The sequence below is a fragment of the Trichechus manatus genome, unplaced genomic scaffold (genome assembly GCF_000243295.1).
Source record: "Trichechus manatus latirostris isolate Lorelei unplaced genomic scaffold, TriManLat1.0 scaffold00037, whole genome shotgun sequence".
Taxonomy (NCBI): domain Eukaryota; kingdom Metazoa; phylum Chordata; class Mammalia; order Sirenia; family Trichechidae; genus Trichechus; species Trichechus manatus.
Window position 1 is genome coordinate 6,752,095 of NW_004443973.1, and position 24,243 is coordinate 6,776,337.

General features: G+C 34.5%; 1 protein-coding gene across 3 annotated transcripts in view; it reads right to left on the reverse strand.

The window, feature by feature from the left end:
* The window catches only part of AGPS (alkylglycerone phosphate synthase), a 174,637-nt gene that overhangs the window by 40,776 nt on the left and 109,618 nt on the right, over positions 1-24,243 (reverse strand). For all 3 annotated transcript variants that reach the window (XM_004375472.3, XM_023730536.1, XM_023730535.1), the window contains exons 12-16: positions 19,594-19,645; positions 12,880-12,956; positions 11,120-11,232; positions 4,273-4,342; positions 1,829-1,890 (exon numbers count right to left, since the gene is read on the reverse strand). In XM_004375472.3, the coding sequence (XP_004375529.1) occupies positions 1,829-1,890; positions 4,273-4,342; positions 11,120-11,232; positions 12,880-12,956; positions 19,594-19,645 (374 nt within the window). The remainder of the gene's footprint in view (positions 1-1,828; positions 1,891-4,272; positions 4,343-11,119; positions 11,233-12,879; positions 12,957-19,593; positions 19,646-24,243) is intronic.

Genomic DNA, 24,243 nt, shown 5'->3' on the forward strand with positions numbered 1-24,243 from the left:
CAACAGTCCCTCAATACGCTTACACACAAAAAGACCAATGACCTAACGTGTGAGGGCTGAAGATCTTAATTCCATGGGTTACTGCTAAACAAGGTCTCTATCCAGTTAGAGGTTTGAGAGAAAAAGCATGTTGCTAAGTGGGTTAACAATCAAATTTTATGCCAGGAATATAACTACCTTGCAGTAATGTTATTCATTAAAATAAACTTTAGCTGAAGAAATTGTTTTAAATGAAAATGTATAACCCTGAATAAAACATAAATTAACAGTGAGTCAATTGAATAAATATGTAAGTATATACAAGGAAAGTATGAAGAAAAATGAAAACACAGTACATGATTAGCTTCCATAGTTGGAAGAATAAGAAGACAAGATGGTAATCATCAATCAGTTAGTAGTAACTGAATGACAAGGAAATTCATGATACTGAAGAAAAAGCGGCACTACACTAACCCATTCTCCTCCACAAGGAGAGGTATTAAAGACTAAAACAGTCTTTGAGACCACTACAAACAGCTGCCAAACTACTTCTGCTGCTCAAAAATTTCAGACATCAATGACTTGCTCATTCTTTACTTACGTGATTTATTCCCCTTGTTAAAATTTAGCATCAAAAATTGTGACTGATACTATAAACTGGGTTAAAATCTAACAAAGCATGGAATCTGAGCACCTATGCGTCGAAAGTCATAATCTATAGCAGATGAAGACTGAATGTAGAAAAGTAAAAAGTTTTCTGGGGGAGAAAAAAAGATGCTGGGAGAATAAAATGTTAAGACACGTAATTACTGAGGAGGTGAATTCATGGAAATCAGCTCTGTACGTTTCTGTAGATTTAAAATATTTCATAATTTTATAAAGAAAAAGTAAAATATGAGGCACAGTAGAAGAAAATAAAAATATTCTGACAACATAAAAAAAAATTTTTATTATTATTCAATGAGTTAATAATTTACAAGTCATTTTTAATAAAACTGTTTCACATTTTCTAATCAGTTTTTAGAGTCCCTGGGTGGTGCAAATGGTTAATGCACTTGGCTGCTAACTGAAAAGTTGGATGTTCAAGTCTATACAAAGGCATCTCAAAAGAAAGGCCCGGTGATCTACTTCTGAAAAAGCCATAGAAAATCCTATGGAGCACAGTTCACTCTGACACACATGAGGTCTCCATGAGCCAGAACTGACTCAATGGCAACTGGTTTTTATCCTTACTTTGTTAACCAGTATTTGTGTATCAGTGTGTGCGTGAATGAGTGTGTGCATTTCTTGTAAAGAAACTCGTCTAAAATTTGCATTTCTTTTATTTGAGTCATTTACTGTAGTATGTTCCAGTAATAGAATTTTTGCTTAAATTTAAACATAGAAATTGTACATAATTTCTTAAATTGGAATTCTTTCAGAAACCACCTAAATGCAAGTTAAAATGCAAGTTTTAATGTATACACATAAAAATATCAAAAGTTACATGATATATGATAAAAGGAGGTTAACTGGTTTTATAATTTTGGGGGACTTTTTAGAGAACACTTAAGCACATTAATCACTTAAGAATTTAAATCAAAGCCAAGTAAAACCACACAGTGACATTTAATGTTCAATAAGATTCTTTACAATGTAAACATCAACAATACTCTCCTTCCTCTGTGGGTCACAAAGAAACTTGCCTCAAACCAAAAATGGCTGGAAAACATGACATTCTGATGAAAACATTAATTTAAATAAAAATGGCTACTATCTTAAAAGTTTACCTCTTTACAAACAAAGTTACATTACTCCAACAACTGATATAGCATAGTTGGATAGTATCAGGCATTTTATTACATTTTACCTGTCCCAAGGAGCAGAAGTTTCAAAGGATTCTCCCAATATATAGTATTCCAAACCCAAGTCCTGTTAAGACACATACACAAAAATACAATTAAAACAGATGCAGAAGAATCAATAATATTAATTATTAGCATTTCATGTTCCTTGTTAGTATTTCAAAAACCCTGGTGGCATAGTGGTTAAGAGTTCTGCTGCTAACCAAAAGGCGACAGTTCGAATCCACCAGGCACTCCCTGGAAACCCGATGGGGCAGTTCTACTCTGTCCTATAGGGTCGCTATGAGTTGGAATCAACTCGATGGCAATGGGTCTTTTGGTTGTTAGTATTTCATGTAATTTTTAGTATTACATGTTTCTAATATAACCTCAACTACTCTTTACTATCCACATCATAAAAACACTGTAAAGTTGCCCCAGCAGTGAGATATAACCTCCACGAGGGCAGGAACTTTGTCTTGTTCTCTTCTGTATCCTTGGCACCTCGCAGAGTACCTGACACACGGTAGGACTGGAAATGTTTCTCCAATAAATGGATTCTCTATCCTGGGACAGTCTATGCACATGAAGAGAATCCTGGCAGAACAAATTTTCAGTGGCCAAAATAGCAAATTAACCAATGTCATAATTGGTCATCAGGGTTGGAGGAGAAGAGGGAGCAGGAAAGTCATGGGGGAAGCTAGATGGAAGACAAGATCTCTTCTTAAAATCAACTTTTTAAAAAACAAATTTAGAAAATAGAATGCCTCTCTTTACAGAGAGGATAGACTGGATAAAGCATCTGGATGCATCTCTGCTAGGAAAATATATTTTATAGTGTACAGGATATAGTACTTATAATACTTAATTTCTTTACCCACGACACAATCCTGTTTTAATATCAAAATTGAAAGAACCATTCACCACCACAGAAGTACAATTATTTGAAAGAAAACTTCGTAAGGTAGAAAACTCAATACATAACTAAGTTTCGATGCCCAGTAAAATGAATCACTTCAACCCCACCACTGGTTGACAGGAAAAACCCCCAAATTACTGACCTAAAATGCGTGCTTTTCTCTTATTCAAAAAAAAATTATTTGATGACAATGATATTAAGAATTGGGAGAATAAGAAATAAAACAATTGACCACCCCCCCCAAAAAATGTCTGATTTGCTTTTTGCTAAGCTTTATACCAGTAACTATTAACATTAATTAGAACTTTAATAATCAAGAAACTTACTCCAAACTAACTGTGTCTATGCTGTACTTGTTACAGTTTACTATTTCACTTTCTACAATTCGGAATTAGGTATTATGGAAAAGTAGTCAATACCCTCAAAGAAAATGCCTAACAAACAAACATGGGGAGAAGATGGTGCAATGAGAGTCTATGGAGGTAGACATTATTTATAAATTGCATAAATCTTATTTTTCAGATCTAAAATCACCTATTACCTTTCATGATCTATATATCTCTTAATCACAATTTCTAACACAGGGCACAGGCAATAAATGTACTTTTCCTTATCTGCATTATGAGGGGAAGGAGAGGTATGCCCTATACGCTGCAATTCACTGCAATTTAAAATCTACATTTTAGCTATGATTACATTATTTTTATAATGAGAAGGTATTAATTCAAGCTTTGTTAGAGAGGTGAAAACAAAAGTTTATGTAAGTATTTCCTTCACAACGATTTCCAAGTGAAAAATTAGAAAATTTAGTATTTGGGGAAGCCAAATTGTCTATAGGATATTTGAGAAATGACTTTTTAAATTAAGATCCTTCAAATTATTTAAGAAGCAAAGTTAAAAATAAATGAATAAAAGTAACCTAAGCAACAGCAGAAAATAATTAAGAAACTTGAGTTTGTTAGAGCCAAAGTAGAAGAACAAAACAAAATTAATTAATTTTCAAAAGAACAAATTCGTATCAATAAGTATAGAAGACTCGTGAGGTTAACAATGACTAGAGAACAGTGTCTTACAAACAGTAAATGTAGAATTAGAAAAATTGTGGAGCTCATATACACAAATTATTTAATTCTATGTCACAATCATCACCAATGAACCAATAACTACTTGCAATCAAGTTAAATATCAACTTTTAGACACATTTAAAGAAAGATTTATGTATCTTTAAAACAGATTATATGAACAAGTGAGGGATACTGCTATATAAGACAGCTCGATTCTAACCAAGAAATGCTAGAAATGGTACGCTCAACTCTGACAGAGAATGGCTTTATTCTTTTAAAGAAGAGAAGATCTATTATATCATCTTTAAATTCCTCAAAAGCATATATGGAAGGTTTAAACGGGCTTCTGAAGATCTGTAGCTAATCATATAAAATGATGTGCTAAATTACAACGGGTTAAAAATTAAGGAAAAAAAGGACAATTTTATTTGCTCAAATTAAGAAAAAGTATTATTTGCAACATAAATTAATACTGAAGATAACTTACTCGAATATATGCAATGACATAGGTCAGCAAGTAACCTCTCTGTCCATTATCTTCTCCAACAGCCAACCCACTGTAATCAAAGAATAAACTGTTAATGTATTCAAATGAACTATTAAAAAATACATAATACTAAGCAAACTGATACAATGCCTCAAAATAACTACTTAACAGATTAATGTATACTATAATGCATCTCATTATTATCTAAATATATCAAAGAGCTGTCAAGAGAATAAGCTTGGATAATAAAAATCTAAAAATACTTTTAATATTTTAGTTTAGCCATTAATTTCAGATTTTTATCCACCAAACTAATAAAACCAACTAATTTGAATTTCAATTGCTTCTATCCAAATTGTTGAAAGAGCAAAGAAAGCTTGAGAAACAAGCTTTAAACAATCTGCAAAAAGCATAACAAGATACTTAAAATCTGATCTTATTTATATATAAAGAAGTATGATGATAGACTAGGATCTCCCCAAAACCAGGAAGTTTCTTGAATATTGAGCATGTAGTATTTGGGGTGTTAGACATGGTGTTTATTTTATGGAATTTATGATTTAAATGGGAAACAAAACATACTTATACAGAAATATTAAAGTTTACAAAGGATATAGATAAGTGCAATACCAACAGGTAAGGTCTTATTGCTATGACTATATAAACTATTCACTTCTATTTGAAAGTAGTTTTATTCATAGAAATTATATTTGGTAATCTAGTTAGAATTAATCCTATATGGCATATAATTCAATTCAATTATATGCTTTAAAAGACTATGAATGAATATTGCTTCTTACTACCTGCAGTAAAGAGTTTTAAATTATGCTTTTTTCCATTATTAGGCAGAAATTAACTTTTAACTAGTCTCAGTCAACAAAATAAAACTTACCCCAAACTCTCAAAGCACCCACTAAAGATAGCTTAATAATACTAGATTAAAAGAAAAATATCTTTTCTTGTGACTTCTGGTCATGACTGATGAATAGCTTTTAGGCTTCTTTTCTTAGTGTCCTAACTGCACCTCTTTGGTCTAACATCATATGCTAAGTTGTTAACTGTACGTCCCGCCCAAGACTCAGTCCTTGAAACTGCTGTATTAACCTCTTCTGGAAAAATCATTTCTCTATGGTTTCAGTGAACACCTTACAGTTAAATCTCTTTCTTCCCCTGAAGTTTGGCTGAATCCGGTGTAAGTAAATAATACAATGTAGTTGTACCCTTGTTCTATACAAATACTGTAAGTCAATTTCAGGCTAGGGTATATTAGCTAAATCAGAATTTCCAACTATTATAGTTGGATATACACGGATTAGAGTTATACAGAAGGAGTTGTAAAGACTTGACAGAAGATGCGCTAGTCTAGAACTACTTGGGGATGGGGTACAATGAAATAAAATGGGTTTTTTTTTTATTACTAAAATATTAACGAGCAAAGAAGACAGAAATTAGGTCAAGTGGCTAAAAGTGAAAAGTAGGAAGAGACAAGACAATTGTGAGTTGGGGAGCGGGTAGAAAGTCAAAGTTCAAAAACAAAACGAAAAAACACTGAAAATCGCTGAGGCAAGCACTTTGAGGAAAACAGATGAGCCACAGCTCAGGTAGATATGAAACTGTCAGATTCTGAGTCCAAGACAGAAAAAAACACTACTGATATAGAAAACAGAAACAGTTCATCCTGGGCCTATGTCATGGATTGAATTGTGTCCCCCCAGAAATGTGTGTACCAACTTGGCTAGGTCATGATTCCCAGTACTGTATGATTGTGTTATCTGATGTGACTTCCTTATGTGTTGTAAACTCTATCACTATGATGAGATTATATGTGATCTCCTTATGTGCTGTAAATTCTATCACTGTGATGAGATTATACTGATGAGGTTGACAAGATTAGACAGTGTCTTAATGCAATCTCTTTTGAGATATAAAAGAGAGAAGAGAGCAGAGACACATGGGAACCTCATACCACCAAGAAGGCAGTGCCAGGAGCAGAGTGTGTCCTTTGGACCTGAGGTTCCTGTGCAGAGAAGCTCCCAGACCAAGGGAAGACTGATGACATGGACCTTCCTCCAGAGCCGACAGAGAACGTGTTCCCCTGGAGCTGATGCCCTGAATTTGGACTTGCAGCCTACTGGACTGTGAGAGAATAAACTTCTCATTGTTAAAGCCATCCACTTGTGGTATTTCTGTTGGAACAGCACTAGATGACTAAGACAGCCTAACAGTAAAAGGAAAGGAAAAGAGAATGAAGACTAGCAAAGAGTGCAAGAGACCTGTGTTGGGAATCTTTAAGAACAAGCAGGCTAAGTATGTATTTGTTAAAAAGTAACAGGTATGAATAATTAGTAGGCCTGTCTGTCTATGTCAGGATAAGACAAAGTTCTACTTTCCAGTCCCAGGTAGCTTATCTATCTAATCAATCTCTCTATGTATCTCTCTATCTATCTAATCTATCTATCTATTCCCCAACCTTCTTCTAATATCTGGCAGGGGGAAATAAAGATCTGCTCCACTTTGGGGTCCACTATGACAAACCACACAGACACATGCATTCTCTTATCTAAGAAGGAAAAAAGAGAATGTCCATTCTAAGGTTATAAACTCGAAAGGAGAAAAAAGGCAATGACTCATAGGTTTCCCTGCAAATTTAGCTATTTGGAATTTCTCTTTTCTTAGCTTTCAGAACTGTCTATCCTCAGCCAGAATTACTTTAAGAATCATTTGTAAACAGTAGCAGGGCTTAAAAAAATTAAAGGCTTCAAACTTGCCATCCTTGTAGCCACTCCAAAAAACTGTATTTAGATTCAAACTGCTTTATCTTGGAGCAGCAATATCCATCCCCTACTTTCTGTTCTTCCCCAAATTTCAAACATCAGTTAACAATGTTCTCAAACAAATTTAAAGCTGTTGCATGAAGAAGGACTGGGAAGACTAATGAAAGGAATGAGAGATAATCTTTTTATATAAAAGGGCCATCTGGTGAACCTAATTATTTTCATGTTAAATTACATTAAACAACTTAAACATACACTTTAAAAATAACGGTAACACATTACCTTAAGTTCTCTGGTAAATGTCAGTACATCTGTCATGATTTCTGACAGGTACTGTTTATTCTGCTCAGCCCTTAGCAAAGTTAAAGTACATTACTATCAAATATGGATAAACTATCAAAGTATGATTATTCAATATTTGGCTGCTATGTTCTGTTGGGCCTTATGTGTCCAAAGGTGCTTAACAGTTCTGGAGTGTTAAAGGTAAGGCATAAGAAATGGCTAAGACAACACACAAAAATATCATCAAAGATAATCAATTTAAAACAAATGAGAGAGGTGGAAAAAGAGGACAAAATAAAAGAAGGAGAAAGTATAGAATAATGCCATACTTCAAAGGAAAATACATGAGGTAAACTAACTCACGAAAATTTTAGCAGAAAGAAACTTGGTGGTGCTTTTCTCCACTCTTTTATGTAGAAGAAATGACTGAGGAACAAGAGTTGAGAAACAGGAATCTTAAGTAAGAAAAATATCCCTGAATCTTTCGGTGATTAGCACAAAGAATTAGTGCCTAGAGATAACTGGGCGAAACCAGACTTCTGCTAGAAAAACACAAGAAGCTATTTCCAATTATCAAAAAATCAAAATAGCCTTAAGTCATCTGCTTTAAGTCAGTAGCCTGGGTTGTTTAAAACAGATTTCTGCATCTCAATAAAGGAAGCCAGGATGAAAGTACATTAAGAAATTAGTCATAATATATAACTAAGAAGTAGCAAATAATAACAGCAAAAACATAAGATACCAATCTGGGCGTAAGTTTCTATCACTTTGCTTTTAATTGATAGTTCATTTATTATGATCTATTTTTAACAGATAAATCTGAAACATTAGAATAAGCAAAATCACTAGAATTAAATCAATAGTTCTGGAGCCTAAGTATCAGTATCTGAAGAGACTTGGATCCTACATCTTAAGGAAGATTCACTGTCATTTCTAAGTTGTAAATGGATGATGTTATGTGAGAAAAACAAACTAGTATTATGTGGAAAGAGAGTTCATGAACAGCTGGCTGCCCAAATTAAAACTGACAAAATGGTTTTGACAAATACCTAAAGATTAAAATATACTACTTAAAGGGTGGCATAGTAATTAGGCATAAAGTAGAATAAAAGATGTCAGGTGGGAAAAAAGTACTCAGTTTCATTAATTCATTTAGTAAATATTTAATAAGCATCTACTATGTGCCAGACCATCAGAGGTGATGCCTAAGAAGAGCCAGGTCATGTCCTATAAAAAATTATGCGTAAGGTGGGATAAACAGGCATTTTGCCATTACCCTATCCCAGTCTAGCAGCAAATGTGGCACTACTAACTATAATAGTTCCCCCTTATCCACGGAGTATAGGTTCCAAGACCCCCAGTAGATGCCTGAAACCATGCATAGTACTGAACCCTATATATACTGTTTTTTCTTATACATACACACCTATGATATAGTTTAATTTATAAATTAGGCGCAGTAAGAGATTGACAACAATAAATAATAATAGAACAAATATTAAGCAAAATAAGGGTTACTTGCACACAAGTACTTCGATACCTCAATGGTCAATCTGATAGCCAATAGAGGGCTACTAAGTAACTAATGGGTGTGCAGTGCATACAGCGTGGATATGCCGGACTAAAGGATGATTCATGTCCCAAGAGGGATGGAGCAGGAAGGTGTGAGATTTCATCACACTACTCAGAACAGTGCAAAATTTAAAACTTATGAATTGTTTATTTCTGGAATTTTCCATTTAATATCTTTAGACCTTAGTTGACCATAGGTAACTGAAACCACGGAAAGTGGAACCGTGGATAAGGCGGGGACTACTGTAGTAATGACTTGTTGGTTAATCTGAATTGTAATTATAAATACAGACCCTATAAAGTAGAATTCCTCCGTGTGTGTGTGTTGGGAGGAAGGCTGAGGTGAAACTAAACAAATTTAACCTGATATAATTCATATATGATTCAAATATTACAGTAAAACTTTGTAGCATTCAAGTAAAAGGTCATTTCCCATTCTTCTAGAAGTCCATCTGGAAAATTTTGAAACCTCAAATATTTATAAATATATACAGAAACATTCTTTTTTTTTTTTTTAACGTTTCAGTCTCTGATATTTAAGGCTGTTGTTGTTAGCTGGTGTTGAGTTGACCCCCAACTCATGGTAACCAAACGCACAACAGGAACAGCCCACTGTGATCCACAGGTTTTTCACCGGCTGATTTTTCAGAAGTAGATCACCCAGACTTTCTTCCCAGTCTTTGTCTGGAAGCTCTGCTAAAACCTGTTCAGCATCATAGCAACACAGCAAGACTCCACTGACAGATGACGCTGGTTGCTCATGAAGTACACTGGCTGGGAATCGAACCCATGTCTCCTGTATGGAAGGCGAGAGATCTGCCACTGAACTACCACTGCCCCATATTTAAGGCTAGAGTAGATATAAAAGATTTTAATTTCCTTAAATCTTCCTAATATAATCTGCTTTAAGAAAAAAAGTACTTAAGTTATAACATGCTCCATATAACTTAGAAAGTAGATGGTAGGTACACACACAGGGCTAAATTCATTTCAGGGACGGTAAATATGTACATTTTAAAAATTCAAACACAAATGAGAACACCTGAAATACAAGCTGTTTGGTCATTAAATGAATTTTTATAAAACAGTTACTTTTGGCTAACTGAGTTAAAACATCAGTGATCCTCAAAAAAGGAACTGTGGGAGGAGAAAAAGTAAAAAATTGTTGGTGCTGTTATTAATGCACGTCAGATTTTACTGAAGAAATTAAAATTCTACTTGCTAATTTCAGAAGAGAGTAAACACAAAAGTGAGGAATTAATTTGCAATACTGAAGAACAGTACAAAAATAAACTAAAATTAAGCCCCAGATTAGACCCTTCCTCCCTTCTATAAACACTGTGCTTTAACACAAAATTCAGAAAATTCTAGAAATAAAGGCAGAATATTCTATCTGAGAAAAATACATAAAAGTGGGGCATTCTAAGACTCTTGGCTCCAAATTAAGTATTTGTTCTTGTAAAAAAACAGCCAAAAATAAAAATTAAAAAAGGAATAAAAGTAAATATTTATAAAGATGATTCAGAACTCAGTATAAGCATAACATGTATGTATATTTTCAGTCCTTAAATAAAAAGAGAAATAAGGAATGGTATATGGAAAACTGTTAGTTTATGTTCTGGAAAAGGAAAGGAAAAAATGTAGTCCTGATAAATGACATTTTCACTGTAGTTCTCATTGATCAGTCTTATAATCCATCAAGCCGACAGACAGAAACCACCCTATCATTATTCAGTTGGTTATAGATGTGAAATGTTTTCTGTTTCTTTGTACCAGCACAAAACAATAAGTGACAGGGGGTGGAGTATAGATAATTTATCAAATACCTTTGACTAAACACAGTTTCCTTTTAAAAACATACTAACAGCATGCTTAATTCATACACTGTTATCACTAAACAGTAACATGGCTATGGATTTTTTTTCCCTACCTCACTCTAGCACAAAAAAATAATAAATGTTATAAAATTAACATTAATATGAAAATGTAGCAAAAATGCAATAAAGATATTTAATATATCACTTATATGACTAGACATGTAAGAGCAACATACCAATCTAACTTCTTGAAACTTCTGGAAGCAAACGGAAGCAATATTTTAAATTTGGCAATAGTGTATGACCAAAAATTTAATACTAAAAAGAGTAAATTAATAACTGATTACAGATATTAAAATTTTCGCTTAACTTTATCTTGGCATTATCAATGTAAAACCATACCCAAATTTTGCAGCAATGTCATACACTTGCTTTTCGTGTTGAAGAACCTTCTCACGGTCCCCCTCAAACAGTAATGTAGCTACACTTAGCTGATGGGGATCAAATCCTTTAAACTACAAAAAAATAAAATTTTATTACTACAGATAAGTCTTAACCTGCAAAATAGTAAATCCAAATACATTTTGCTCTTTTATTCTTCTGATCTGGGTTCAAACACAGTAACTCCTTAAAAGCTAAGCTTTAAAACTTCACATGTCAATCAATAAGAATGCTTAATGAGCCTACTCAGATCATTACAATGGAACAAAAACCCCAGTGGATTTTCTAAAATGATGAAGAGTTTCTAAAATTCTTCTAGAATAAGCAGGTAGGTGATGGTGATAACAATTCTGAAAAACAAAGAGAGAACAAGACCTACAACAATTAAATCCACTTAATTCTTTAAGAACAGAAACTCATTAAAAATAATTAGATACATTAAAATAGGGTCTGTTTCTTGGATAAGTATATAAAAAGATGTCTTAAGCACGGAAATCATTGTAGAGAACCAAGGATTCGTCAGTAATGGTTCTGCCACAACTGGTTAGCAACTGGAGGAAGGGGAGATGTGAAGATTAATTTAGATATTTATTTCACATTATGAAATAAATTCAAATAGTAATAAAGAGAGATTGTTTATTTAAAAAAAAATGAATTGTTTTAAAATTCTCATTAAGAAAAAGAGAAAAAAAAAAAAAGAGAGAGAGAGAAGAAAATGGTCCTGATCATTGTTCTGGAGGAAAGATTTCCTAGGCTTGGAAGTAATTAAATAATCACAGGAAAAAATATAAAAATGTGAAACTTTTGCATAAAAAAGAAAAACTTCTATAAAAAAAAGGCAGGCACCTGACAGGAAAAAATTATTAACAACATTTATAGCAAAGAACATCTAATAATTCCATTACTAGAAAGGGTGCATATCAAAGCACCAAGAAAAAAACTTGAAGTTGGTAAAGTAATCATATCTAACTAATTCACACAAAAATGACTTTTGGAAAACACAAAAAGTTCAGTCTCACTGGCGCTTCAAGAAACATCAACTACAATACAGTGAAACCTGCAAAAGCTGGAACCTGCGTAAGGTGGAAACCTGCCAGAGAAGGAAAACTCAAATATTTTCCACTAAAATGAGCAATAGCAAAGTGGTAAGCTGCACCCTGTCAAAGGCAGAAAACTTGTGAGACCCAGAAAAACAAGGCAGTCGAGTCAAGTTCTGGTTCTCAGTTTTCACTGTACTATTTTTCCCGTTAAATCTAGAACATAACAAAATAAAAAATTCTACACGCAAAAAACAAGGCTATGATAAAAAATGGCACATGTGCATTACTAGTGGTAGTATAAGTTGGTATAACTCTTTATAAAAAGAATGCAGCATTCAAAAGTTAAAAAAAAAAACCAAAACTCTTATTTCACTTCTAGTTATCTACACTCCTCTGAAGGAAAAAATTCACACTATAGAAATTTCTATATGCATGAAACTGTTCAAAACTGTTTATTTTAAGAACTTCAAAACTAGAAAAGAATTTCAAATTTCTGAAATTGACTGCATGACTGATTTACATGATACAATATTTATTCCAACGTGAAAATCTGTGATTATTAAATCTACACAGCAGCGTGGAAAAACATACTTATGATAAGCAGGGGTGAGGACGAGAAAGCAGGGAATAAAATTAATATACTATGCACTTAAATTTTTAGCATTTAATAAAAATTCTTACCTTTGTAATATAAAACTTTTTCAATCCATCCAAAAATGATGTAAAAATAGAGGAAACCTGAGGTTTAAGAGCATGACCTAAAGAAGAAGAAGAAAAAAAAGCTTGTGTTTTAAATTAATAGCAAATTCTGTGTTTTTCAGAAGGACAAGAGGCTACTTCAGCTTAAGTATCCTGAAGGAAAGTGAAGGTTTTCATGACTTTAGTTTTTGTATCTCCCTATGTTATATATATAATGCATATCTATATTAAGACCTACATCTTTCATTGTTATCTTCTTTCAAAAGTCACACACAACTTTTTATTTACAAAACCTCTGCTCATTTTTTGTTTTTTAAGTCAAATTACATTATGCAATTAATACTACACATAGGTTATCTTTCGGTGGCATGGTTTATACACAGTAAAATCACTTCATTAATTTTTATTTTGTTAAGAACACCCAATGGCGGCTGGTTTTACTTTCATTTTGTTTAATTATACAGACACCATTGAGAACTATAAACAAATATGGAGTCAATGCCAAGTTTAAGGTTGTTTCTTAATTAATTCTTAATTCACGCAGAATTCTTGGCATAAAACTAGTAACTGCTTTCTTAATCACACCCAGAGAATTAAAATTGCCAAAATAACATAAATGGTGTCTTGAGACTCGGTTAAATTAACATCTTTGCCTAAGGAAAGGGTTTAATTGAGCAAAAGTCTTTTACTATTTTTCCACTGTTTTCAGAGTAGCAACTTCTAAACTCCCAGGACTGTTACATTTAAGAGTCATGCATCTGGCCTTCACACTATGAGTCCAATTCAGAAAAATGTGGGAGTACCATTTACACAGAATTTTTATAAAGAATTTTAAAGTCTCAGTAAATACAAAATTATCTCCAAATAAAACATTATTTTTTTAAAAGCCTTAAAAGTTTTGGAGGTTTTTGTTTGTTTGTCTTTTAAAGTGTAGGCCCCTAAAATGGGTACAAAAGCAAACTAGCCGTTTCTGAAAAAGAAAGATGTCTCTGGAAAAAAAAAATACCACTTGTAGTCTTTTATGTTCATCTATTTCTTAAAGTTTGAATCTGAATATATAACAGTTACTTACTATACTTTTACTGATTATAACAGGAAACTGTCACATAAAAAAAACCAAGCACCATAGTCTTAATTAACCAGAAGCGAAGAGACAGACATCTTAGCTATAACCGAGACATTAAAAAATAAATAAATAAAGGGCAGATTAGATAGACATCAGCCTAGCAATCTTTTTGAGCTCCTGGATCACAAGTAGGAGGTCTATTTGAGGATTTTTTTTTTCCTTTTATTATAACCTTCTCTAGCATAAACAGTGCTTTAAAATATACAACTTCAGCATGTAAAAAGTTAGAAATAACATCTTATTGAAACATTCACTTCCTACCCTAAATGGAGCTCATCCTATTTTAACATCAATAAATACATAAAGATATATATGCATGAGTATGTGTGCTCTGTTCTTTAAAAACACTGAAATTATCTATTCCTTGTGCAAAAGTCTTCTGGGTCCATATATCTTTACATAACGTATGAGAATTCTAAATGTTACTGTGCTGATGTGAAATAAACCTTAAGGGTAAATATTCACCTCAGTGCATTAAGATTTACATGTACAATTTCCATTGACACTAGCGGGAGTGAGCCACATACATCCTTAATACTAAGTTGATATAATAGGCTTTGGAGCATAACTTACAGTAAAAGTGATAGACTTTTAAGTGGTCAAGCAGTAACATTAACTAGAGGATATTAATTGCTATCTTTTACTTATTCTTAAATTAACTGCATATCAAATTAATTACATTCCAAATATACTCTAGCTATTGTGTTTTATCTTTTACACTAAGCTCACACATGAGGTCGCCATGAGTCAGAATTGACTCAACAGCAACTAGTTTTAAGGAACTATTATTCAAATTTACTAGCTGGACAGTTTGATTAGTGAATTTTCTTGTTATAGTGTTAATTAAATAATTAAGAAAGATTAGATAGCTATGTTTCAAAGAAGCACATGAGGCAGTGGGAAGAGTCTTGTGCTTTAAAATCAGACGGGTTTGAGTCCAGCTTCAGCTCTGTCACATGTGACCTGTAGATTTGGGTCCAACTGTTTATCCTTTCAGTCCTTTGTAAAGCAGGAACGCTACCCTGAAGTACTGTTGTGAGGAGATATTTGATAAATTCTGCTATGCTACTATATATTATTCAGGATTTGTTCACCCTCTTTTGCCAATCTGATGATTAATTCAATCAACATGTCAATGCCTGTTATGTGACAGGTGTAGGAGATATAAAAATAAATAACAAGTGTAGGAGATATAAAAATAAATAACATCCCCTAAATTTGAGAAATTTTAGTTTACAGAAGAAACAGAGACATTAACAGATCATTTGAATATAATAAAGGTTGTGTCAGAGGTAGCAGTGATATTAAAAATATTAACAACCAATAATATGGCTTGTGTTCTAACAACCAATATAGCACAAACACTGATCAGTCAGAAGAGATGCCAGGCATATTGTTGGTGCAAGTTCCTTGTCTTGGTCATCTAGTGCTGCTATAACAGAAATACCACAAGTGGATGGCTTTTAACAAAGAGCAATTTTTTCTCTCACAGTCTAGTAGGCTGCAAGTCCAAATTCAAGGCATCAGCTCCAGTGGAAGGCTTTCTCTGTTGGCTCTGGAGGAAGGTCCTTGTGATGCATCAGTCTTCCCTTGGTCTGGAAGCATCTCAGTGCAGGAACCTCAAGTCCAAAGGATGTGCTCTGCTCCTGGCACTGCTTTCTTGGTGGTATGAGGTCTCCACATCTCTCTGCTCGCTTCTCTCTTTTATATCTCAAAAGAGACTGGCTTAAGACACTACCTAATCTTATAGACATCATCAATATAACTGCTGCTAATCCATCTTATCACATCACAGTGATAGCATTTACAACACATACAGAAATCACATCAGACAGCAAAATGGTACACAATCATACAATACTGGGAATCATGACCTAGCCAACTTGACAGATATTTTTAGGGGACATGATTCAATCCATGACATTCCACCCTGTGGCCCCTAAAAATTCATGTCCTTGCCACAGGTCACAGATTGAATTATATGCCCCCAAAAATGTGTGTATCAATTTGGCTGGGTCATGACTCTCAGTATTGTGTGGTTGTCCTCCATTTTGTGATTGTAATTTTATGTTAAAGAGGATTAGGGTGGGATTGTATAACACTCTTACTAAGGTGGCATCCGCAATCCAACGTAATGGGAGTTTCCCTAGGGTGTGGCCTGTACCATCTTTCATCTTACCAAAGATAAAAGGAAAGAGTAGCAAGCAGAGGGACATGGGGGACCTCATACCACCAAGAAAGCACCAGGAGCAGAGTGAGTGCTTTGGACTGGGGTCCTCGCACCTGAGAAGCTCCTCGACCCGGGGAAGTCTGATGGGAAGAACCTTCCTCCAGAGCCAACAGAGAGAGCGAGCCTTCCCCTGGAGCTGACGCCCTGAATTAGGACTTTTAGCCTACTAGACTGTGAGTGAATAAATATCGATTTGTTAAAGCCATCCACTTGTAGTATTTCTGCTACAGCAGCGCTAGATGACTAAGACACCACATGTAAAACATATTCAGCCTATCATATCACAGAAAATCATAAATAAACTCCAAGTCCAAAATTCAAAAATTCCTCTCCGTCTATGATATCTGCTTCCAAAGGTACAATGGCAGAACAGGCACAAGCTAGACATTTCCATTACAAATGGGAGAAACTGGAGGAAAAGAAGGGATAACAGGCACCAAGCAAGTCAGCAGAACATATTACATTAGCTCTCAAGCCTTGAAAATAATCCTCTGTTCTCTGAGACAATTTACACAATGGCCCTGCCCTCCAGACTCTAGGTATTGGCCCCACTCTCCAAATTCTGAGTGGAGGCCCCTCAGCTCTGGGCTTCAGCTCTGCCTTCCAGGCCCACTTGGACAGCAACTCTGCTCCCTCAGCTTTAAAAAAAAACAAAACAAAACCCGTTGCCATCAAGTTGATTCTGACTCATAGCAACCCTACAGTCCCTCGGCTTTAGGGAGCCCCATTCTCCCAGTCCATCTGAGTGGCGACTCCACCGCTAGAAACACCAGAGGCCATGGCTCCACCCTTTGAAACCCCAGAGGTCCTGGCCATACCTTCTGAGACTGAGGCAGCTTGGCTTCTTGTGTTCCTTGTCTCTTCAGCTTCTGCTTCCTGGTTTCTTGGCCTCTAGACTCCTCGGGCCTCATGCCCGCATCTGCCCTGTTGGAGCAAGTGTTCCAAAGCTCTGTAGCTCCATCGATAGGTGCCCGGAGGCACCCCACTCCACCAGGAAGCCTCGTGCACACAGGCACTCAGCTCTCTCGCTCCGTGGGTCAGCTCCAGTGCCATCTCGCACTGGTTTCCTGGTTCTGCTGCTGCTGGTGATCTGCCACTGCGCTTCTCTACCACTGCAGCCCTCTGCTACTGCTCATCCTCTGCCACTGCTGCTGCCGGTCCTCTATCCACTCATAGTTTCAAAACCACTTCCACATTTTAGGTATCTGTTACAGCAGCACCCCACCCCTGGTACCACATTCTGTCTTGGTCATCTGGTGCTGCTATAACAGAAATACCACAAGTGGATGGCTTTTAACAAAGAGCAATTTATCCTCTCACAGTCTAGTAGGCTACAAGTCCACATTCAAGGCATCAGCTCCAGAAGAAGGCTTTCTCTCTCTGTCAGCTCTGGAGGAAGGTCCTTGTGAGGCATCAGTCTTCCCTTTGTCTGGGAGCATCTTAGAGCAGGAACCTCAAGTCAAAAGGACGCGCTCTGCTCCCGGCACTGCTTTCTTGGTGGTATGAGGTCCCCGTGTTTCTCTACTTGCTTCTCTCTTTATCTTAAAAGAGACTGGCTTAAGACCCTACCTAATCTTGTAGACCTCATCAATATAACTACTGCTAATCCATCTTATTACATCATAGTGATAGCATTTACAACATGTATGGAAATCACATCAGATGGCAAAATGGTACACAATCATACAACACTGGGAATCATGACCTAGTCAACTTGACAGATCTTTTTGGGGGACACGATTCAATCCATGACAGTCTTAGATACCCCTGCTATGCTGTTACTCCTTTAGTTGCTTGATCATGGAGCCATGACAGAATATATAGATGGAAAGGCTTCAACGGGTACTGAGGAATAAAAGAGGTTACAGGCAGCCAAGAAGCATGATGAGGGTTGCCTGTTCTTTTCTCCATATGTAGAAATTGAGATTTAAGGTCATAGAGTTTAAATGATTATTCCCATAATTTCAGGGATTGTTCTAAGGATGTTTAAATTCTATAAATTATGGGAATGATTATTCCCATAATTATTTGATGATTATTTAAGTTTATAGAACTTAAATGATTATTCTCATCATTTCAGGGACTGTTTTGAGGGTATTTGAATTCCATAAACTTAAATCTCAAATTAAATTTCTACATATGGAAAAAATACAGAAGCAATAAAACTAGAATTTAGAAAGATGAGAGTATCAGAAAGTTTAATACTTTAAACAAAATAGGGAGAAAAAGAAAAATGGTTTCAGACATGACTGCATACTGAATTCTCCACCTAAACAGACCAAGGACACCTTAAATGCAACCCATTGTAATGTCTTTTCTCCCAGAATCACCACCTTTTCTATATTGTCGTTCTACCCACCCCATCAATCAAATCTGGGAGTTGCCCTCAACTCTTCCCTTTATTTTTCCTTCCGCATCCAGTTGGCAAATTGATCCAAAATCTATCCCGTACTCTCTATCGTCACTGCTACTGTCTTGATCAAAGTTCCCAATATTGCTTCTTGAACTGTTTCATCTCCTAAATGGTATCCCTCCTCCATGCTTGAACCCATTTAATGCATCCTGCACAATGCTACCAAAATGGGCTTTCTAAGATGAAAAGTCAGTTTATTTTATTCTAGTACAAAGAAATTTCACTGCTGACAAAGTAAAATCCAAGTCTATCCTGCAAAGCCCTAGTCTACCCATCCAGCTTTATCTCTTGTAACAACCCCTACCCTATCCTCTATTTCAGCCACACAGAACTATTTGAAGCACCCTTAAACATTCCAGTGTGGTTTCATAATTTTATATTGTTGCTGACAAGTAAATAAGTTTGGTAGGGGAGGAGAGAACAACTTGGGCAAATTTCCATTCACTTGTTAAGATTTTGCTCAAACATCACCCTCCTTTAAGGGCAGCTCTACTCTGTCCTATAGGGTCACTGTGAGTCAGAATCGACTGGAAGGCAATGGGTTTGGTTCGTTTGGTTTTTCCTGACTGTCTGCCTCCATCTCAAGTAGTATCTGCCACTCCTTCATCTGCATCCCACAGTAGCCCGTGCAGTCTTCTTTTGCAGCACCTCCAACACCCATTCATTTAGGTAATTGACTGTCTTCATCAGACTGAGAGCTCTTTGAAAGGCAAGGACTATAACATTCATCTTTCTAACTCTGCACTTGGTACTCTTCCTAGCAAATAACTGGTGTTTCATAAATTTTTGTTGCTAAACAAAGTAGATTTTAAAATTACCAGTCCTTCTTTATTGTATTTGTTTCCAAACAAGGTCATGTTCACTGGTACCAGGGGCTAGGACTTCCACGTGAATTTTTAGAAGACACATTCAATCCATAACACTTACCAAACTGAAACTGCTGGTTGTCCATGAGGCGAATAGATGCAGGAGCACATCTCTATGTAAAAAAAGGAAAACAAATGTGATACATGTTTAAATTCAGTAGGAAGCTAGATAGGTAGAATATGAATATTATCTTTCTATATTTAAGAGATCAAAACCTCAGATCCTAAGGATATATACAAGAAAAGAATTTTAATTTTTTATACAATTTTATGAAGACAAATAGAACATCAGTGGCTATAAAATAGAGAAAAGAGATCTATATAGCATATTTTATGCAAATAATGTGCACCTTCTATGTTTGTCAACAGCATCTTCCCCCCCACCCCAAGGTATTTTCCTAAGTGCCTTATGCTAATTTTTTTTACAGCGAGATGTAAAAAAATTTGCATAGCTGTTTATGAAAGTACCTCGTCGGGGAGGGGCAAATGGCAAACAAACATAGAAGGCACATGTTATTTGTCTAAAAATATGGTACATAATACATATATACATGCATATACATAAGTTAACCAAATTTTTTATTTATCTGCAACAAGATCTGCTTTAATGCCTAACAAAGAGCTATGGAAGAAGCCTAAAAGAAATACCAGTCTTCAGAGTGGATTATTTTAGAACAAAGTAGAAATTTCTAAGACTTGTCAAAAACCTACATGCACAGAGAAACACCAAAAATTAGTGTAACAGAATATATTTATTATCAGGGGATCCGATTTGAATCAGGCCGTGTGAACCCGAATATATTGGGATGTTCATTTCTCAGGAGACATCATCAGAACTCCTACAGGGTTCCGAGGTCGGCTGGTTGTAGAAACAGTTACTAAGGACATGCTATGCATTTTCCAGTCAGACCTCAGGTTCCTGCTTCTAGAAACTGGCTCCACATAAATAATTCTCTAAAATAGCCCAATGCCTAAGGTAAAACTCTCTCCGTTAAACCGCTTACTAGGCTATGTTTGTTGTGAACTTGACTTTAGGAAAACAGTCCCTTAAAGCCTCAAAATTCAAAATGACACTTAAATGCAGATGGCCTGAGTGGGTCACCCCAACTCCATGGACCCAGAAATCTGGATTTTAGGAGTCTGTTTCTCAGACTATAATCAGTGCCTAGAACATTATGCCATTTATCAACTACACCGTGCCTGCAGATTGTCAGACACTTTTAAAAATGAGAAAGATGATGGCGAAAATTTTTGTGGGCCAAAGCATTTTAAAAAATTGTCTGCAATGTCATCGATAACTTTATGAATTGTTCCTTCTTTTTATCCATTCTCATAGTCCACTTTAAATAGAAAAATGATGCCGACAGTGTCCAGAATTTTAAGATCTTTCAAGGTTAGTTGTAGGAAAATAGCAAAGAAACTTGTGAAGCTTGAAGTTATGTATCTAAAAATGCACCTGTGCTATATTTGTCTAGGTATATCCTAAAAGCTGCAAGAAAAGAATAATGAAGGAAGCAGATGTTTATATTAATTTTGTGATGCAAAAACACTAGAATACAAACACTATCAAAGTTCGAGTTAACTACAATTGTTTCATAGAAGTAAAGAAAGCTGTACCCTACAAGGGATTTTTATGTTTCTATGCAAATTTTTAACATCTTTTAGACCCTAATATACATGGCTAAACATGCTTTTTGACTCTACCAGTTTGACAAATGACAAACTTTTTAGACATTTATCTTCTGAGTAATAACATTTATCCACAACATGGGTATCAATACAATGTTGAGACTCACTCAAAAAAACAAAAATTAATACACACCTCAACTAGGCATTGTAATATTTTGCTATTATTTGCTCTTCATTGAACAAATATTTAATTTTTATAAAAACACTCACAATACACATTTTATTTCACCCAGTAAACCAACAAAATGATTATTTACATTCTGATTTTGAATACTACACAGTTTATTTACTCACATTTCATACTAAAGGTGAGATTATTTAATCTATGTCTTAAAAGTTACTGCCAAGCCTAAAGAAACAATATTAGGTAATTTTCTATATACATCATAACAATAACCTATCACCTTATATCTTTAGGACCCTACTGTTTCCAAGCTGCTTTCATATGTCTTTATTTAATATAAGAAATAACCCTGTCAGAGCAGTAGAACAACTATTATCCCCATTTTACAGATGAGGACATAGAATCAAAGAGGCTAAAAGACTTCCTCGAAGTCAGATGCTTGTTACATAGTAAAACAGAACTAGGACCAAGATACCCTGACTGCTACAGATCAGCTCTATTACACAGCCTCCAAAAAAAAATCATTTAAAATATATATATACACACACACCCCACACACTGCTTTAAAGGCATATTTGAAAGAAAATCTAAATTAAAACAATCTTTTTGCTATTCTGTGGTTTTATTAAAACTACAATAGTTATAAAATAAAAATATACAACCTGAGTAATTTCAGATCGTGGTATAAAAGTATCTTTGTAACTTTACCAATTTCCAAAATACTAAAGGAAGATCAATTTTCTTCACATTTAGAAATCTGCAATTTTTTTAATAAAATGGGCACATCAACTTTCAGTAAAATATGGAAGCCCAATCAGATCAAGTTTCTTTTCTTCATATACATTTAACATACATATGTTGTATCTTAAGTACACCATTAAAAAATGAGAGAGAATTCTGAGCTATTGTTATTCTTCAAAAAAAACGTTTAGATTCGTACCAACAACTTGTATATTCCATCTCCTACTGCCACTCAGATTCTACTTCATCTGTATCTATCGGTGTTATTGATAAAAACAACCAATATAGGCACATATATCGGAAAATGCGAGAAAAATATACTAAATTTAATATAATAAGTTTCTCATGGAATTCAATCTCTAAACAACTAAAATACAATATTCAGGCCTTGGTTAAATCTTAGTTTGAAAACACTGCAAAATATATTTTGGGGACAACGAGGATAACCTGATTATAGAATGGATAATAGATGGCACTAAGAAATTACCGCTGATTTTCCTAGACATGATAATAGCACTGTGGTTATAAAGAAGAATACCTTTATTTTTAGGGTATGTATGCTTAAGTATTTAGAGGTCAAGTGCAATAATATCTGCAGCTTAATTTCAAATGGTCCAGGAAACACATAAACACACATATAAAACAATCAGAGCAAAAAATTAACAATTGTTGAATCTAGGAAGTGAATCTACAGGTGATCACTGAACTACTCTTTCAAATTTTTGGTATGCTTGAAATTTTCAAATTAGAAAAACAGGTTAAAAATCTTTAAGGCACCTGCTATATCATATGGCAACTTATCTTCAATTACATTGAATGTGATTTTAACTTGACAGCTGAGTTGCATAAACTAGTAACCCATTATTCCTATTTACACTGAAGAGACATAAATGACACAACAGACTTAATACAATTAAAAAAGAACTAAGAAGCTAAAGAAAAAAATTTTTGTTCTACATAATAAATATTAAATTAATTTTCAGTACTAAGTTTTTTAAAATTATCAAAATCAAATCAACAGCTTTATTAGAGTCTCATGCTTTAATAGTGCCATGTTTTTTAAAAGTCAGTAAATGGAGTTTCAGTTATTGGCATAAGTAAATTCTTATACATGAAGCATTCAAGTTAAAAAATACATCTAGATTGCTTTACATGACTCCCTGCCAAATGATAATTTGTAAATCACTGTGTTTCATTCTAAAAATACAAAGTAGGAAAAATTTCTTAGAATTCCAAATAATTAAGTCACCATTACTGTTAATTAAGCATAAGTTTCTATAATCGAAAGGCCAAAATGTTACTATCCTTAAACAACAATAACGACAACGTTCAACCTGAGTTACTAGATAAATAGTTATGATTAGGTTCCATTTCAATTGCTTTAAAACTAATTTGGTAGGCAATTGACTAATTTTAATTGCCATTTAAAGCTACGGGCAGCTCAAATTCTGAGAACGTTAGCACTAAATTTACTCCCATGCTACTCAATTATGCTAGGCTGAGAGTATTCGTTACAGGAAAACGGGGGAAAAAAGGTCCTTAAGTTAAAGTGACCCCTGCTGGTAGGTGATCAGAACTAACCTGAAAGGGAATGTCTTTTACAAGTAATTTCTACGGTGGGTTAATTATAAATTCAGAGAATTTAAGACACACTCAAATAAAAATTGCTTATTCACACTGGAGCTAATGAAATAATTTCTTTTCTATTATGATAAATGAGCCCTTACTAGAATCTTTCATGTCACCTAACCTGTACCTAGGTATATTTTATACTTGGTAATCTGATAATGTTATGAGAAACTTATTATGGACTAATAAAGATACAATAATATCTTTGTTTTATCTGAACAGAGAAGACATAAATAACCACATTTTCTTCTAAAGATGGGTATAAGATTTACTAAGTATATTTTCTGGCAATTTCATCACTTTAACAATGGTATGACCAGGAATTTACTTGAATATATAACCTGAAAAATAAAAATAACCACTCTGGTTAGTAGTCTTATTTATTTAGTAGTATTCTCTGCACTAACTTAAAAGGCAACAGATTTCTCAATCCAATAACTTTCCATCTAAAAAAGTTCCTATTAGAAACATAACAAAAGATTTTGTAAAACTTGTTTTTATTAAATTAAGTCATATCTCTTAAATTGT